Here is a 17,543-nt window from a genome sequence, read left to right as displayed (position 1 = left end):
GGAATTACTATTTTCTTGTTGAAAGCCAATGGTCTTTATTCTTTTATTATATTATAAAAGGTAAATTACAACCACACCTCTGATGAATGCTTAAATAACTTTAAGTGTGATATCAATAATTACACTTACTTCCTGAAACATAGTTAGAAACTTTAATGTGATAATTCATTGGAAACGTTATTCTGATAGAGTTCTAACGGACTATTACTTTTAGCTAGTGGTGGATATAACATAGAGTTATGAGGTGACATGGCTCCTCCAACATTTCTTAAATCACGCATAGCTCTTTATTGTCTTCACCACTTCTGGAAACTAATAGTCTCTATCGGAATAACGTATCAAATGCATTATCCCATTAGAGTTTCTAACTATGTTTTAAGGGGATGAGTGTAATTATCGATACCACAGGGATCTTAAAGTTATTTTTACATACCTCAAGGGTGTGGGTGTAATTTACCCTATTATAAATTACTAAGTGTTTGGCCCATTTTAAAAATCATGCATCCCCTCTTTCTAAAATAAGTTATATTTGTTAACCCTTCTCAAATTGAACTTAAAGAACTTGTGAGGAAATAGTTTTCAAGTTTCTCTCTCATTTGATTGATTGTTACAGTAACAAATGTATTCTCAAGATACAATAAACGTCACTTTATTTCTAGAATCAAGTATATTGCAATATTATATAATCAAGAAAAGAAAAAGTAGGTTGTTATAAATCGAAAATGATTGTGGGTCATGCTCTTCAATACAGCGTTTATTATATGTCGGTGGGTATTAGTTATCTAATGGAAAGATGGTTTTTTTTTTTTTTCTTAAATGAATGAAAAGATAGAATTGACTATAGGGAATCAAAATTAGGTTGAAAAAAAAGAAAAAGAAAAAATCCATTATAGAAAGTTTGAAGTTCCCTGTACACTTGGTTGTGAAATTTTGTTCAAATTTATTTTTCAATTTCTTCCTTCAAATCTAAATAAGTGTAAACGAAACATAAGACTACATCTTGATTGAACATATGAAGTTATGAATTTTAAAAATTTGGTGACAAATTCATTGAATTTGTTTGCAAAAATCTATTTTAACCATATTCTCTTAGTATCACTAGTAGAAGAATGACTTTTTACTACGATTTTTTTACTACAGTAAATAAACTGTTACAAAAGATATCTTTTACGCGATAATCTACAAATTATAGTAGATGTTAGGATTTACAGTAGCAAAAAAAGTATTTGTTGTAGCGAAAATTCATAGCAAAAGCCTTTTTACAACGAATTTAGTACTTTTTACTACGGTTAATGATCGTAGTGAAAAGTCATTTTTCTACTAGTGTAACTAATAGTATATTGTTTTCTCTCAAAAAAAAAAAAAACTAATAGTATATTGTAGAGGATTTTAAATATAGGCATATAAAATTGTTTAAAATCATGTCTCCAAATTCAACTATATGTTATCCAAGTACAATGTAACAGATTTTTGTAATAAAGGGAGATAGCCATATTGATGAATAAGAAACCTAGTACATTGGAAAGTGCAACTCACGTGTAACTAGATTCAGCCCCATACACTAATCCTAGGAACGGCCGAAACCACAACACACTGCTCTCATTCAAACCAATTATTAAATCTATATCTATATGTATGTAGATATAGATAAATAGATATATTTCTTTTTTTCCTATATCTAAAACAATTATTAAACATCCTAGAACCAAGAGATGGAAAAACAAGGGTAAGCTATAATGGTACGCGTGAAAATCAAATCAAATTACTTGATACTTAATTTGAGATTTTTATTTTAAAAGCTTGTTTGAGCTCAGTTTGTTAAACAAAGCTTCAACATGTATTCTTTGTTTGCTAAAGTAATGAAGCTCGGATCTAGCTCGATTAGAAAAAAATAATAATAAAATAAAGATATATCCAAAAACAATCAAGCTACTCAAACTCGATTCGTGTTCGGCTTGATTAAAACTCATTCGAGCTCTACTCTATCGCTTATCAAACCAAGCTCAAACACAACTCTGATAGCTCGATAAAAATTTTAAACGTAAAATGCCGCTATCACCACCATGCTGTAATAATTACATGGATTTGGTCAATGTTTTAAATTCATGTATGTGGAATACAGACAAACAATTGTGTCAGGATAGTTTTCAATTGTTCATCATTAATAGAATGATGGGCATGCCCTGGAAATATATTTTAAAAATTTACCATGACTTTTCTTTTTTTTTTTTTTTTTTTGCAATGAAGCTAAAAACTAAATAATTTAATAAGAATCATTAAAAAGGCAACAATTATTAGAGGTAAAAAAAAACTGAAGAGTGCTAACCCGAGCAAGTAAAGAATCGATGATCGAGTCATTTAGGTTGACACCGTTTCCGCACTTGTATTACCAGCAGAATCTGGATAGGTTTTCAGCACCTGCAGTCGACGAAAAGCTTTCGGAAACAATTCGAAATAGAAATAAATAAACAAAAAAATAAAAAGAACATATTATAAATATGACATGAAAGAAAAATTACATACTTGATATAGATACCAAGAGATATATGCATCGGTGGCAGCGTATTTTAATTGTTCCTTTGATAGAACATCAACTTCCCAATTGCCTAGTCGGATTTTGCTTGGTTTCGGCAGCTACAAGAGTCAAAATTACACGTGTTAGAATTCACTACCTCTTTCAGAAACCGCATGCATTGCCACTTTGTCGATAGAAAAAATGACGATCGGAACTATTAAAACATGCTGCAGCAGAATATCCCGAAAAATTTGACAATTAGGTGCTTCAAATGACTGATGATCGTCAATCTTTGTTTACTTTTTACAGCATAATTTTCTCGAAATGAAATACGCTTTTTGTGCAAGACAGCATCAGATTGGAGATACCAAAATGCTTACGTAAAGAAGCATAACATCAACGTAAAATAGTGCAGAAAGTTATAGTGTAGCATTATATTGCCAATAGTTGTAGATTGATACGATATCGAAAGAACCCAAATGAATCATCGATTTCTTAGTTCACATAGGAATAAAGTAAATCGGCATTTGATGGTATTGTCATTAAGAATCGAGAGAAGGTATGAATATGCATTAAAATTAGGGTAAATTACAACCACCCCTGAGGTATGGTCAAATTACGAAAAAACCCTCCTGTTTGGATAATTACATCTACCCTTCTCAACTATGAATCTTCTTACACCTTCACCCTTGTGTCAAATTCAACTTAATAATCTAGATTCCGTGGAATGTGCTCTAGTTTGTACTCGTTTTGTGTAAAAATACAGTTTCTGATGCACCGCAATTTGATATATACAAGACAAAAATCACATCTTATGATCATCTTGCATCAAAATGTGGAGCTCGAATGAGATAAAACGGGTACAAAAGTGATAATATTCCATATAATCAAGAAGATTCCACTAAATTTGAAACCGTAAGAGTGAACGTGTAAGAAAATTTACAGTTGAGTGGGGGTTGTTGTTATTACCCAAACAGGAGGGGGGGGGGGGGGGGGAGGGGGGGGGGGTTTCGTAATTTTACCATACCTCAGTGGGTAGTTGTAATTTACCCTTAAAATTATGAACCATCAACTAGGAGAGGGTATTTCACAAGCTATTAGTTAAATTTCGTTATAATAACGAACTCTCATCCTTCATTTAATTCAAATAAAGTGAAAGATAACTTAATGTTGCTACTCAATCCACAGACATATAAACCTAAGCACACAAGGCCATATCGTCGAGAAATAAGCATAAATACCTTCAATAACTAAAAAATCAGAGAAATCTCGATAATAAAAATTTATAAAATCTTCAATGAAAGTTCTCCACATTGAGTGTTCGTTTCAAGTACCTGTCTGCAAATGAGCGTTTCGGTTAAGGACGATAGGCTCCACTTCTTGGGAACTCCACCGAGCTTTTGATTGGCTAGATCAGAAAGTTCTGCCAAAGCACTAACCGATACATTATAATCTTGAAGAACCTTAGAAGCATCATTTGCAATGCACACACCCACCTACGCATGTACGTAAAAATCAGTCCGCTGCTGAGTCAAGCAAATGAAAAGTCTTGAACCGAATTTCAGATAATTGTTTTCGACATTTAAATATGTAGAGCACCACCTTTAGAGAAGTGCGGTCCTCGAGAAGAATTTGCAGTTTTTCGGGTATTCCGGAATGAATAATGTGCATCACATGGCAACAATTATTGTGCCCGCATATCTGCAAAACTGCTGCCTTTCCAGGGGGAACGCCTGCATACATTAGTAATGGTTTCTTATTAACTAGCAAAACCAACTAAAAATCTACAGATAATAAGCCCATCGAAATATTCATTGATTTTCAGAATTAACCGTAACAATTATCAGAAAATAAACTTAAATTTTGCGCTTTCTCAAAAATTTGAATTGTTCACAAATTGGAAGTTCTGATGCACAAATAACAGCTACGTGATTGGATATGGTAACTTGCGTGTGTACATTGTACAATGGAATAATATAAAATAATAACAAACGTATAACTAGTAATGTTTAAATTGGTCATACAAGAAGTGCCTTTGTTTATATACTGACAACTCGTATTCAGGTAGTAAAAATGAAAGAATTTGCATATTACATGGCAATTAACTATGTATGTGTTGAACGAATTAATGCACTTCCATGAATATTCTATAATAACTTTCTAGATACCATAGAGAAGTCTAATTTAGAAATTCGGATTATGATTCGTCTAGGCTAGTCAAAATTTCAAATTTTATAGTTCACTCAAACTTCAAATTTTCATGACGTAATTATTATGTCATATAAAACATACTCCCAAGAACCACTTTAGGTTTGAGCTCTGCAGAAGCAACTCAAATTTAAATACTAGAAGGTCAATTTTGCAAATATAGATAGTTTTAGAAAATTAGCTTAAGTTCGAGAATGTGAATAAATATATATAGAGAACAAGGAGAAATAGTCAAAGTCTCTAGTATAACCTACGGCTACAAACCATATCGTTTGTTTGCTTTTTCGTTTAACATTTTGGATACTCTACAGCCATATTGTATTCATATCCTTCCACAAATACAATTTCAGAAACCGTAAACATAAACTAGAGTAAAGAGGAGGGAGGTCGTGAAACATGCTACATAGATATATTTTTTTTAGCATCGCCCAGAAAATCGCTCAGAATCATAATGCTAAAACTATATCGAACCAAAACTATCTAGTGCAGCATGAAGTAAAAATATACTCTTAAGGCCGATGCAAATTGCTTTACTTCAACAAAAAAATAAACAAGACGGGATTCGGAATTCAAGTCAAACAAGTTTAGTCAAATTATTCGACTCACAAAGCTTGTAAGAAGATATGTGATTACCATGGTCAACTCCCCACTAATGTTTTTTTTTTTCTCGATAGCACCTGGTTTTGTAAGTTATTGCATGTGATTACAATGTCCAGTGCATTAAGGCACGTCTTGAAATGAGAAACAGATTGCTGTAAGTTAATGTTCCCGTCGATGCCTTATGTAACTACAAACATGTATTTTATTATTTTAGTCGGTCTAGTGTATATATGAATGGACTGAAAGCTACCTCTTCTAAATGTGGGCCTCCACTCGATATCCAGACCAAGGATGCACTGTTCTTCGTTTCTTTTCTTAGCTTCCACAAAATCTAGAAGCTCCTTCGCAGCTCTTTCCACCTCTTCTACGGTTCTACTATATATAATGCGACCTCCGAAATTTATTTCTGAACACAAATTAAAAATATTAATAGAATAGCATTAAATTTGTCATTCATACATCTGGCTTATACGAAGATAAATACACAAATTCTTAAGCAAAAGGTAAGAATTGTAACCATATTGAAGAATGATGCAATGAATATCCTCATTATTAAATTCGATTTAATTCTTGAAAAATAACCACTACACTAACAAAATCGCACTGCATTCTGTATAAATTGAAGGGTAAATTACGGCCACACCAGTAAGATCAAATTACGAAAAAACCTCTCTTGCTTGGGTAATTACAACCACCCCTCAGGCCTCAACTATGAATCTTCTTACACGTCAACTCTTGTGTGTCAAATTCAATAGAATTTTCTAGATAGCGTGGAATGTTCTCTAGTTTGTACTCGTTTTGTGCAAAAATGCAGTTTTTGATGCACCACAATCTGATATTTACAGGCCAAGAGACACATTTTATGATTATCAATGTGGAGCTCGAATAGGGCAAAATGGGTACAAATTGGAGAACATTTCACATAATTTATAAGATTCCACTAAATTTGACATCGCAAGGGTGAACGCGTAAGAAAATTCATAGTTCAGCGGTGGTTGTAATTACCTAAACATGAGGGGTTTTTTTCGTAATTTGACCTTACCTCAGGGGTGGCCGTAATTTACCCTAAATTGAAGGATACAACACTAGAGAACGCTAAAGGCACTGACATGCCGAAATCAATTATGTTCTATCTAACATGAAAAAATTGAATCTACTAACAGTAAGAAAATCAAGTTAGAATTCAAAGAATTGAAAAAATGAAGATGCAATTACCTCGGAAAGAAGAAAGGTGAGAATTACTTCTGCTAGAATGGAAGCGGCTTCTGGTGGAGCAAGGTGAGAAGCGGGAGGAATTATTCCGATTATTCTGCTGCTGGAAAACAAAGAGAGAATCGGGCAATCGGCGGCGGATTTGAGGAGGGGAATCGGCGGAGGCACCGCTACGGTCGCGGTCGTGGCGGCGCTTAGGAGGATGAGCGGAGGTGGCGGCGGCGGAAGAAAATGCGGAGTCAATTGCTCGGAGATCTTCATCGGTGAGGGGATAATCCCAATCGGAATCTGAGTTGGGGGTTTCACTTCCCATTTTCGAATTTTTTGGCAATTTTTTGGCGGGCGTTTTGGATTGAGTTTTTTTCCACTGGTGGTTTGCCCAATATATTTCTTCACACACTCAATTCCCAAATACTCAAATCTCGTTCTTTGCAATACAAAATTGGGTATTGCTATTTGCAGCGGGTCTTTTACTGAATGTAGCGGAATCTTTTTTCATTTTTTTTTAAATTTTCTCTTCTACTTCCAAACTCTCTCAAGACATTCGAATTTCGGAAAAATTTTCGACTTTGAATCCGTAGCAAACGAGGCTCGATTCCAGTAATTTTTCAATATCCCACTACTTTTAATTAGTTTTATCTACAATTTAGGTAAAAACACATGTTTAGGATTAGATCTAGCCAATTTTCGAAAAATAAATTTTTTTTTTAAGCCACCGTTCTAAAGAGCACGAAAACCTGAAGAAACTTCACGTTTCCATTCTCTGTAGAACAGAGGACTCAAGTTTTTTGAACTTCCCGTTCTGCACGGAAACTTAAAGTTTCTTCAAGTGTTCGTGCTCCGAAGAACAGGAAACTCAAAAAAAATTTGAATTTTTATTTTTGAAAAAAAAAATTTAAAATATGATTACCCTGTTCTGTAGAACACGGGATCTTGAATAATCTTCATGTTCCCGTGCTCTGCAGAACGGAGGACACAAAAAACATGAAGTTCTTCAAGTTCCCGTGTTCTGCAGAACGGGAACTTCAAGTTATAATTTTTTATTTTTATTTTTTTTAATTTTCCCGTGTGGTGTAGCACGGGAACCTCAAAAATTTTGGGTTTTCATGCTACACAACACGATAGTAATGTAAAAAAAATCCCACTATTTCTTCGATTTTACCTCGTAGAAGTCATTCGAATCGACCATTATCTTATTTGTTGTTGTCGTGCTGTTTATTTATCAAACAAACTTCAAATTCTCTTTTCTCTGTAAAAAAAAATCCAAATATTTCTTCGATTTTACCTCGTAGAAGTCATTCGAATCGGCCATTATCTTATTTGTTGTTGTCGGGCAGTTTATTTATCAAACAAACTTCAAATTCTCTTTTCTCGACTTTGTTATGTTGAGAGCGTTTTGAGTTTTTTAGAAAGTTGGAAAAAGATGAAATAAAAGTACCGCTGCAAATAAGTCAATTTCAGTAAAAGTCTCGCTGCAATTAGCATTTCAGTACAATTGATTTTTTTTTCACACATAAATACTTCTAGGGTTTTTTGCAAAAACCACCCCTGTATAATCTCGAATTGCTGAAAAAAAACTCTTGTTAGAAAAATTAGCAAGAACCCCTATGAAAATAATCAAAGACAATAAGGTTCCTAACAGCTTATCCTGTGTGCACGTGGATTGGGATGGGCGACTGAGAATGTATTTTTGACCCCAAAAAACTAAAACACCCTTCAAATTATAAATTTCAAAAATTACAAATTCACCCCAAAATTATATATGCCCCAAAATAAAGTTTTCAAAATTTGCAATTTTATCCTTCCCATTTTCAAAAAGGCCATCTTCCCAAATCAAACCACAAACCTCACTCCAGCCGACGACCATCTTCACACCATCTCCGGTGTGTTCCTCACCGGAAAATATCATTGGAAGAGAGCCACGGTCACCATCGTACCCGCCTCCACCACGTCCGCCTCCATAACCACCTCCCTCACGACGTCCATATCCACCATCGTCGCCGCTGCAGACCTTTTAAATTTCTGGTCAGGGCCGGCCCTGATGGTAAGCCACACAAGCAAGTGCTTTGGGCCCCCCATCCCAAGGGGCCCCCAAAAATAAATATTTTAATTATATATATTTAGATATATTTTATATTATTCTTACACTAAAATTGATTGTGGTATTTTGTTGTTTTTTGAGATAAGGCTGTTGGTAATTTCAATACAAAAAAAGCAAGCTTTCGTTATTATTTATTAAATTATATATAATAATGATTTTGTTGGTTATATATTTTACTTCAAAAAATGCTAAATGATTGATATTATAGTAATATTTTATTGATATGATTTATGCGTTTTAGCCCTATTATCTCTAATATAAGTATATATTTTAATCTTTTTATTGTGTTATCAAAAAAAATTCACAAAGTTTATTGCTTTTTAATATTTATGTATTTTTAATAGATTAGTAAACTTTTAGTAGCTCAATAAGGCATTAATTTAAAAAAAATCGAAAAATAAGTATTAACAAAAAAAAAAAGGTAATACATATAAGGGAAAAAAAATCTACTTTTGTCGAAGCTCGCTTAGGGCCCCAATTTTTGCAGGACCGGCTCTGTTTCTGGTAGACGGTAGCTCTCCGACGTGTGCGGCGGTGGGTGCACCATTTGAGAAATTTGATAGAAAGTTGTTTGGGTTCGAGTTTGGGGGTGGGGGTGAGGGGAGGGAGTGGGTGGTGTGTTGGTTTGACGGGGAAGATGAAGCAACTGTATCCTTTTTTTTTTTTCTTTTTTTTTCTTTTGGGATTTTGTTTTCAATTTTTTTTATTGAGGGATTCAATATTTAATTTTTTGGGTTGAATATATATTTTTATTTATTTTGAATTTAGGGTAATTTTGTCATTGCATCTTAGTGAAGAGGAAAAAACGAAAAAAGAGGAGTGGGCTTTGTAAAATATAATATATGGGAGTTCTTGCTATTTTTTTAACACAAGGGGTTTTTCAGCAATTCAAGATTGCACAGGGGTTATGTGAAATTAACTCAATACTTCTATCGTTTCAAAATAAGTGTCGTTTAAGGTTACTGCACACTTACTGAGAAAGTTAATAAATACTCTTGATTTTAGGGAAAATAATTCGTATTTGACAAAATTAATCCTTATGTGGCTTTAAATCTCTATTTATTATCATTAATCTCTCATTAATTGTAGAATAAAATTGAACAAAAAAATATTGTCTTATCTTTAAATTCTAAAGTGATACTTAATATGAAAAATAAAATTACGGCTAAAACAACACTTAAAAAGAAAATGGAGGGAGTAGTATTTTCAAGTCCACCTTTACCCATTTATGAATATATTTTACTGAAATACAAATAAACACACTCCACCACGTAAATAAAAATGGTTAAATGCAGGTTGCACCCTTAAAGTACAAGGCTTCTATACTATATCACCTTGGGTGAGATAGTCGAAAACTATATCACCCCAGATAAGCTCTCAGTGCCTGCCACGTGTCTCATAAAACAAAATAAAAACAAATGTACATAATGACTTAAAAGCTCCTTAAAGTTTCTTTATTCAAATTTACCCATTTGATAAAATATAAATAACAAATATTATCTGAAAAGTCTTCATTACCCCCTTATATGTTAGTAAAGTCATTCATATCTTTATTTTGAAATGAATTTGAATGTAAATTGTGCAAAAATTCACCTAAAAAAAATAAGATTTTTAAATTTTCATCAATTCAATATAATAAAATATTTAACGCCAACGCTTTTCATCTTCTATGGCTGAAAATTATAATAGAACATTAGTGCTAATTAAGTGTTGAGAAACCGATAAATTAAGAACAAAGCAAAGTCATGATTGAGATAGCAATATAGAGAGAAATAAGTATATTATTCTCTTGTTTTTCTTGTGTACAAACACATTACTTGGTGCTCTTTATATGGCACTAGAAAGACTTCTCAAAGATCATGAGTTAGAAGACGATAATGGGATCATCAGTAAGTATTATGGTGATCTCCAAGTATTCTTAACAAAAACCTTATAAAACAGAATTTTTAATTCTCGGTTCGGAAATTTTAAATATAATTTATTGCATCCCTATAATATATTTATTCGAAATTGTCCTAAAAAAGTACGAACTTTGCAGCCCCATTGTGCTGCTTTGGATCCCAAATCAATTCTTCTTTACTTCTTCATGGCTTACAGTGGCAAGGGTGAAAACTTAAGGGTAGAAACGTAAATGCACCATGCTACTTAGCGGCGTTAAAGCTCTAATTGACTGATAGAGTCAGGGGTTGCATTGTCGCATTTGATAGTTTAGGGGGTAAATACAACAATGTCTGTAGAACAAAGGTGCAAACTTTGTATTCAAACTTAATTAAAATTCATGAAAAAGGAATACAATTACATGTTTGTTTAAAGAGGAACGTTACCAAAAAAAAAAAAAGGAAAAAGTTATAAGCAAATCAACTAGGAAATAAATAATTATTTTATTTAGTCTTACCATATGCAAAGTGCAAACAATGTGTTACATTAATATATGGGATTAAATTCTGAGTGGATCAGCCGGTATTTAATATAAATCTGATTCCACTAATTTTTTTGACACGTGACACTCTTAAGTTTAAACTCTTAATAAATTATGTTATTATAATCAGCCGCTGCAGTGTGAGTTGACACAACGTCCAGAGCACATCTTACAGTTTGCATTTGTCTCGCATTTAAGACTCTCACAAAATTGGTTCCATGGATCTTCATAATCATCTCCAGTAACTGGACTTGGTGCCTCCCTAGATTTTACTTTCTCTGCAATTATAATGAATTAATTTATTAGGAGATATATAATTTCATCATATTAAATTTTATTAGATCTTCATATGTATAAATTCATTACAAGTTATTTAGCTTATTCATTGATCGAGGTCGGTCTAGCTTGTAATACGTTGAGTTAAAAAATATGCCGGCATAACCTCGAATATAGATTTACGTGGAATCATGCGTGTGCGCGTGCTCGAATTTATATATATACATGTTTTTATATATAATGTACATGATTAGATATAATTTAGCATGAAATAAAACAGTGCATATTGCATATAATAAAAATTATATAAAGTGGTGGAGGGAATTGTAATTTGAGCTAACCAGTTGAAGCGAAGACGAGGACGAGGACAACTATGAAAGCTAGCTTACGTTCCATTTCTTCGATTAATCTTATGAATTAAAATGCATAAGAGGCTATATATATTGGAATGGTTTTATAATTAATGTCATATTGTTTTCTCTTTATTGCAGTATTAATTATTTCAGTTTATATACCATATGTCTAATTAAAGATGTTAACGTGAAACAACCATTAATTTCGATCATGTAACGTTTTGTATTTAGAGTTGTGTTTGAGCTCAGTTTGTTAAACCAAACTTTAACGTATATTTTTTGTTAGTTGAGGTAGTGAAGCTCGGTCCAAGCTCGATTACAAAAAATAATAATAAAATAAAGATATATATACAAACGATCAAGCTCGATTAAAACTCATTTGAGCATTCAATTGCTTATGAAACCAAGCTCAAACACAACTCTAAAAGCTCGATAAAAATTCGAGCAAACATGCGTTCGCCTCAATTGATTAGAAGAAAATGTTCTCCTAAATAATCTTGTTTTCAACGATATATAGAATATTCGTGCAATTCTTATTGAATTATTATTAGTCAATCGAGTGTTGTATATCTTATTAAATATCAAACTACTGGTTTGTTACCTATTGAAATTCTTGCATTGAAGAAAAAAAAAAAACATATAATCCAGCTTCCTATTAACCCTAGTATGTCAAGAACCCTAGGCTTTAATTACTAGGGTGAAATATAATTAGGGTTTCCATCAATAAGATCAAACCACATATATTAAATCATTATACATGCACCAACCCTCACTAGGAGAGTTGGTATCTAGCCTTGCCAATAGGGTAAAAGGTCTAGGGTTCGAGTCCCCCCTCCCCTACTTCCCCTTGTAATGACTTGAATTACTCAAAAAAAAAAAAATCATTATACATGCAAGAAAAATAAAAAAATACACAATATGTATCGAAAAACATCTTTAATTACGGCATCTAAAATAAGTTACAACAGTACATGAACATCAACCATCAACATCGATCCTCACTCATATTTAAAAAACTCTTGAAACGAAGATCATCGAATTTTATGTCACCTAGATTATATTATCAGGAACAGGTCCCAGGATTGCTGACAACCGTGGTGATACCTCACACCCTGGATTATTAATCCCCAAGAATTGGCACGTGCTCTTCTCCACCGCATTTAGTTCTTCAAGTTCAGGAATCTCTCACGGAATTGGAAACTCCGAAAACGGTTTACCCAGCCAATATTTGTCTTCGTCCTCTTTCGTTAGTTTTTTCTTGCCTGAATTCTTCAAACTCTGATTTTGTGTTCGTTTCTTGACCATAGTGGACGACAAACAACCTCGACTACAAACCTTGTGCCGCAAGGTTCTCGATCCAATATTGTTGGAGGGTTTATCATGGGGTTTTGATGATTGTTAAGTGTATATTTATACACTTAATTATACCTTTTAATTGGAGCTTTTGGTGTGTTTTTATGATAATTGGTGCTTAATATGGTTATTATTTGTATTTTAGGTGCAAATTGAAGAATTGGCAACTTTTGGGGTGAAAACTGCAAATTCAGAGAAAAAGTGGGCCAAAAGTGAAAAAATCAGATTTCTGAAGAATTAAAAGACCGCACGGCCGTGCGGATTTTAGTTCAAAATCTCACACGGCCGTCTGGGTGGACGTGATGGCGCAGTGAAGGAAACTCAATTATACAAGGAAACCCGCCCTATTAGACTTTTGCACCCTATTTAAAGGCCAAGAGCACACAATTAGACCTACCTTTTAATCTTTTACCTTTCATCTTTATTTTGAGTTTTTAGTTTTCATCTTTTCTACACGCGATCAAGGAGTACAAGAACGAAGACGAAGACTTGACGAATCTTCATCCTAGTTCTCCTCTTTGATTTTTATTTATAGCTTTTATGATTTTTCGTATTTTTATTATGATTTTCGTTACGAACATGAGTAGCTAAGTTTTTATTCTAGGATTTTATTGGAACCCTATGTGGTAACTCGAACCTATTTTTCTACTTTTATGCAAGTTTAATTCTTCGATTATTTCTTCTATCTTGATCGTATTTAGTGCATGAGCGTAGCTAACTTATGTTGCTATTTGTTATTGTTAGAATTGATTGACAGATCGTTTTAATAATTAGAACAGGGATAGAAGAGCCTTCGAGTAGTTTTTCACCGAATGTGTGTGTTAATTGCATGTATTATCGTAGACATACAGATAATACCTTAGGTAGCCGTTTGCGAGACTTGCTATTTAATGCTTTATTTATACTAGGTTTGCATAGACATATAGTGAATCTTTTATGAATAATAGGTTTATAGCGCAGCGACAGCTGGTTATGAATAATTTCGTGTCTCGGGTTAATAATCGGGAATCGTAACTTGCATGATAGGAGATTAATTGGGTGAAGCATTATTGCATAGGGGGAAGATAAAATCCTAGATTCGTTTATTATTGATTTTTTCTCGTGATTACTTGCGTTCTTAATTAGTTTAATTTATTTAGTTAATTAATTTGACAACCCTGCGTAGGCTGGATAAAAATCACAATTGTTAGGATTTGGTACTTAGGATTAAATAATTTGCGTATTCCCTGTGGGATCGACATCCGACTCTCACGAGTCTACTTTACTACTTGTTTGCGATACGTACACTTGCGTGTTGGTATTTAGCACCCAATAAGTTTTTGGCGCCGTTGCCGGGGAATACGGCTAAATTATTTATTTATCCTAATATTAAATTTGAACAATTTTTCTTACTTCAGCCAATTTTTTTATTTTATTTAATTTTTTTTTTATTTTGTTTTAGGTATTTTTTATGCGAAGAGGACACGACACGAGCTTGCTACCACTTGATCCCGAAATTGAGCGAACGTTTAGGCAAGCCAGGAGAAATCAACGGTTAGCCCAAAACACTCCGGCAACGATGGAAGACGAGAATAATCGTGGGGGAGGTGTCCCAGGGCGCCTACCGAATGCGGCAGGGGATGTCGTTATCGAGCAAGAGCAACGCCAGCTAATCAATCCACCGCCTCGCCAACGAGCCTTGCACGAGTACACCGTTCCGACACTCAATGGGTTCCAATCAAGCATCCAGCAGCCCCCCATTGAAGCCAACAATTTCGAGATTCGAGCGGGACTCCTCACGATGCTCCAAAACAATGGTCTATTCAGCGGATTGGCTCATGAAGATCCACATCTTCACTTGGTCAACTTTCTCGAAACGTGTGACTCGCACAAGATGAACGGAGTAACACCCGAAGCACTGCAACTCCGCCTGTTCAAGCACTCCCTACAAGGAGCAGCCCGAGAATGGTTGCAAACTCGCGCACCGCACTCCATCTCGTCTTGGGCCCAGCTAGCGCAACTTTTCATGAACACATACAACTCCCCAACAAAAACTGAGAGAATCCGGAGAGAAATTCAAAATTTCATACAAGAAGCCGGTGAAGCACTATTCGAGACGTGGGAGCGGTTCAAGCAGCTAGTTAGGAGGTGCCCGAATCACGGACTTCAAGAGTGGCGCCAACTGCAAATATTTTACGATGGATTGCAAGACAACTCGAGAACCGTGCTCGACTCTGCAGCTGGAGGTATGTTCATGAGTTTGACCTACGACGAAGCATACGAGCTCTTAGAACGAATCGCTAGAAATAAATACATGCGGGCATCGGACCGGTCGAATAGCGGAGCAGTCAAGACGGGAGGAATTTTGGAGTTAGACGGAGTCACAGCAATCACGGCCCAATTGGAGAAACTATCGAAGCAAGTAGCGGCTTTACAGGCTCAGCAAGTCCACGCAGTCCAAAGTCCCGACCAGCGCGTAGAAGAAACGGAGTCTCTGAATTATGTGCATGACACCAACCGACAACAGAGGAACCCGTACTCCAACACTTACAATCCCGGATGGAAGGATCACCCTAACTTTGGGTGGGGAGGAAATCAGCAAGGATCAAGGCAAGCACCACCTCAAGGTCAACCGCCTAATTATGCACGACCAGCTCCCGGATTTCAAAATCCGCCTCAAGCTCAACCTCAAGGCGGAGATCTAGCAAACATCTTGGCGCAGTTCATGACAACCACCCAAGCCTCCATCCGAAACTTGGAAACACAGATGGGTCAACTTGCAACCCAACTAACAGCGAGGCCATCGGGAGCACTGCCATCAAACACGAAAGATCCTCGGAAGAACAACGTCGAGCAATGCAACGCTGTAAGTTTAAGGAACGGGAGACAATTGGAGGAAGCCCCACGAAAGGAGAAGCAAAACACGGTAATCAAGGAGCCAAATGTGATTGGGGAAAAAGAAGCAACTCGCAAAGAACCACCATCACCCACAGTGAACTCGCGAGTCCCTCAAGTCCCATATCCTCAAAAGCTTAAAAAGAAGAAGCTCGATGCCGAACACCAAGGATTCTTGGACAAGCTGAAGGAAATCCACATCAACATTCCGTTTATCGAAGCCATTCAAAAGATGCCAAAGTGGGTGAAATTCCTCAAGGAGCTCGTGACAAAAAGGAATAAATTGCAAGGGAACGAGATCATCCAACTCACGGAGCAATGCAGTCAAATTCTGGTACGGCCCCTTCCACAAAAACTCGGCGATCCAGGTAAGTTCACTATCCCTTGCACTATTGGAGGTAAAAATTTTAGGTCACTTATTGATTTAGGTGCTAGCATTAATCTTATGCCTTATTCCACTTTTAAAAATCTTGGGTTAGGTGAGATTAAACCTACGGCTATAACTCTTCAATTAGCCGATAGGTCTTTAGTTTACCCAAAAGGTATTTTAGAGAATGTGCTAGTAAAGGTGAACAAATTTATCTTCCCGGTCGATTTTGTTGTACTCGATATAGATGAAGATAAGGAGATACCTCTTATTCTAGGAAGGCCGTTTTTAGCCACGTCGAAAACTCTAATTGATTGTGCTAGTGGTGATCTTTCAATGACGGTGCATGATCAAACGGTAAAATTTAACGTTTTTAGCGCTAATAAAAATCCATGTGATGATAATGATTGTTATGCTATAGATCTTGTGGATTTTACAAATCATGACGATTTTGACGCTTTGATCTTAGACCATGGGAAAGGATCTTTGAGTGCAGGAGATGGTGGCGGAAAAGATAGTCGGGCGAAGCAAGTTTTTTGTGCGAGCTCGATTTCAACTCCGCCGAGAGACAGTCAAAAGAGTTGGGGTGCTAACGGTGATGAACGTGCAAGAAGGATGTGGCCACCTAAAAATTCAAACGAGCATTATCATGGAGGGGAATGCAATCGCCAAGTGACTTCGGTCACGTTAGCTTGAACAAAGAAGCAGACAAAGTCCGGCTGAAGACTGTAAACTTAGCGCTTCTCGGGAGGCAACCCGAGCTTTCGTTTTTTGTATTTTATGTTATTTTAAATTTTTAGTTTGGCTTTTATTTTATTTTATTTTTCCAAAAAAAAAAAAAAAAAAAAAAAAAAGTTTTGGGGTCACTAATACGAAGTTTTTATTGTGCAGGGACTTAATTGCAATTATTCACACGGCCGTGCAAGAAAAAGGAAGGAATCTCACACGGCCGTGTGACATTCGGAGCAGCTACTGGACAAATTGGCACATTGGTGCGGCCGTGCGGATTTTAGTTTAAAATCCCGCACGGCCGTCCGAAATCAAGAAGGGCTACTGCCCAAATTCACCAAACGGTGCGGCCGTGCGGATTTCTTCACAAAATCCCGCACGGCCGTGCGAATAAGAAAAAACGGGCAGATTTAAAGAGGGGTTTTCATACCCCAATTTTCACAATTTGAAATCCTCCTCTCTCACCATTCGAACCCTAGCCCCCCTCTTTCACAAATTTCACTTTTCTTTGACAAATTTCACCATAAATTCACCAA

At 35.4% G+C, this 17,543-nt stretch overlaps 1 protein-coding gene and 1 long non-coding RNA gene across 2 annotated transcripts; both read right to left on the bottom strand.

Annotated features, from left to right (window-relative positions):
• Nucleotides 1–2,006: 2,006 nt before the first annotated feature.
• WRNEXO (Werner syndrome-like exonuclease) lies at nucleotides 2,007–6,947 on the bottom strand. The gene is made up of 6 exons (XM_088820814.1): nucleotides 6,539–6,947; nucleotides 5,574–5,729; nucleotides 4,118–4,248; nucleotides 3,850–4,011; nucleotides 2,524–2,634; nucleotides 2,007–2,418 (listed from the first exon to the last, which is right to left on the bottom strand). The coding sequence occupies exons 1-6, from the start codon at nucleotides 6,846–6,848 to the stop codon at nucleotides 2,359–2,361; spliced, it is 930 nt and encodes a 309-aa protein (XP_088676940.1). The 5' UTR covers nucleotides 6,849–6,947; the 3' UTR covers nucleotides 2,007–2,358.
• A 4,051-nt stretch (nucleotides 6,948–10,998) lies between these two features.
• LOC148769050 (uncharacterized) lies at nucleotides 10,999–11,805 on the bottom strand. The gene is made up of 2 exons (XR_016032005.1): nucleotides 11,673–11,805; nucleotides 10,999–11,333 (listed from the first exon to the last, which is right to left on the bottom strand). It is a non-coding gene; the product is annotated as an uncharacterized LOC148769050 (long non-coding RNA).
• Between the last annotated feature and the right edge of the window lie 5,738 nt (nucleotides 11,806–17,543).

Source organism: Erythranthe guttata, chromosome 7 (assembly GCF_056151865.1).
Source record: "Erythranthe guttata isolate IM_541 chromosome 7, IM_541, whole genome shotgun sequence".
Taxonomy (NCBI): Eukaryota; Viridiplantae; Streptophyta; class Magnoliopsida; order Lamiales; family Phrymaceae; genus Erythranthe; species Erythranthe guttata.
This window is presented reverse-complemented; position numbering and strand designations above follow the sequence as displayed.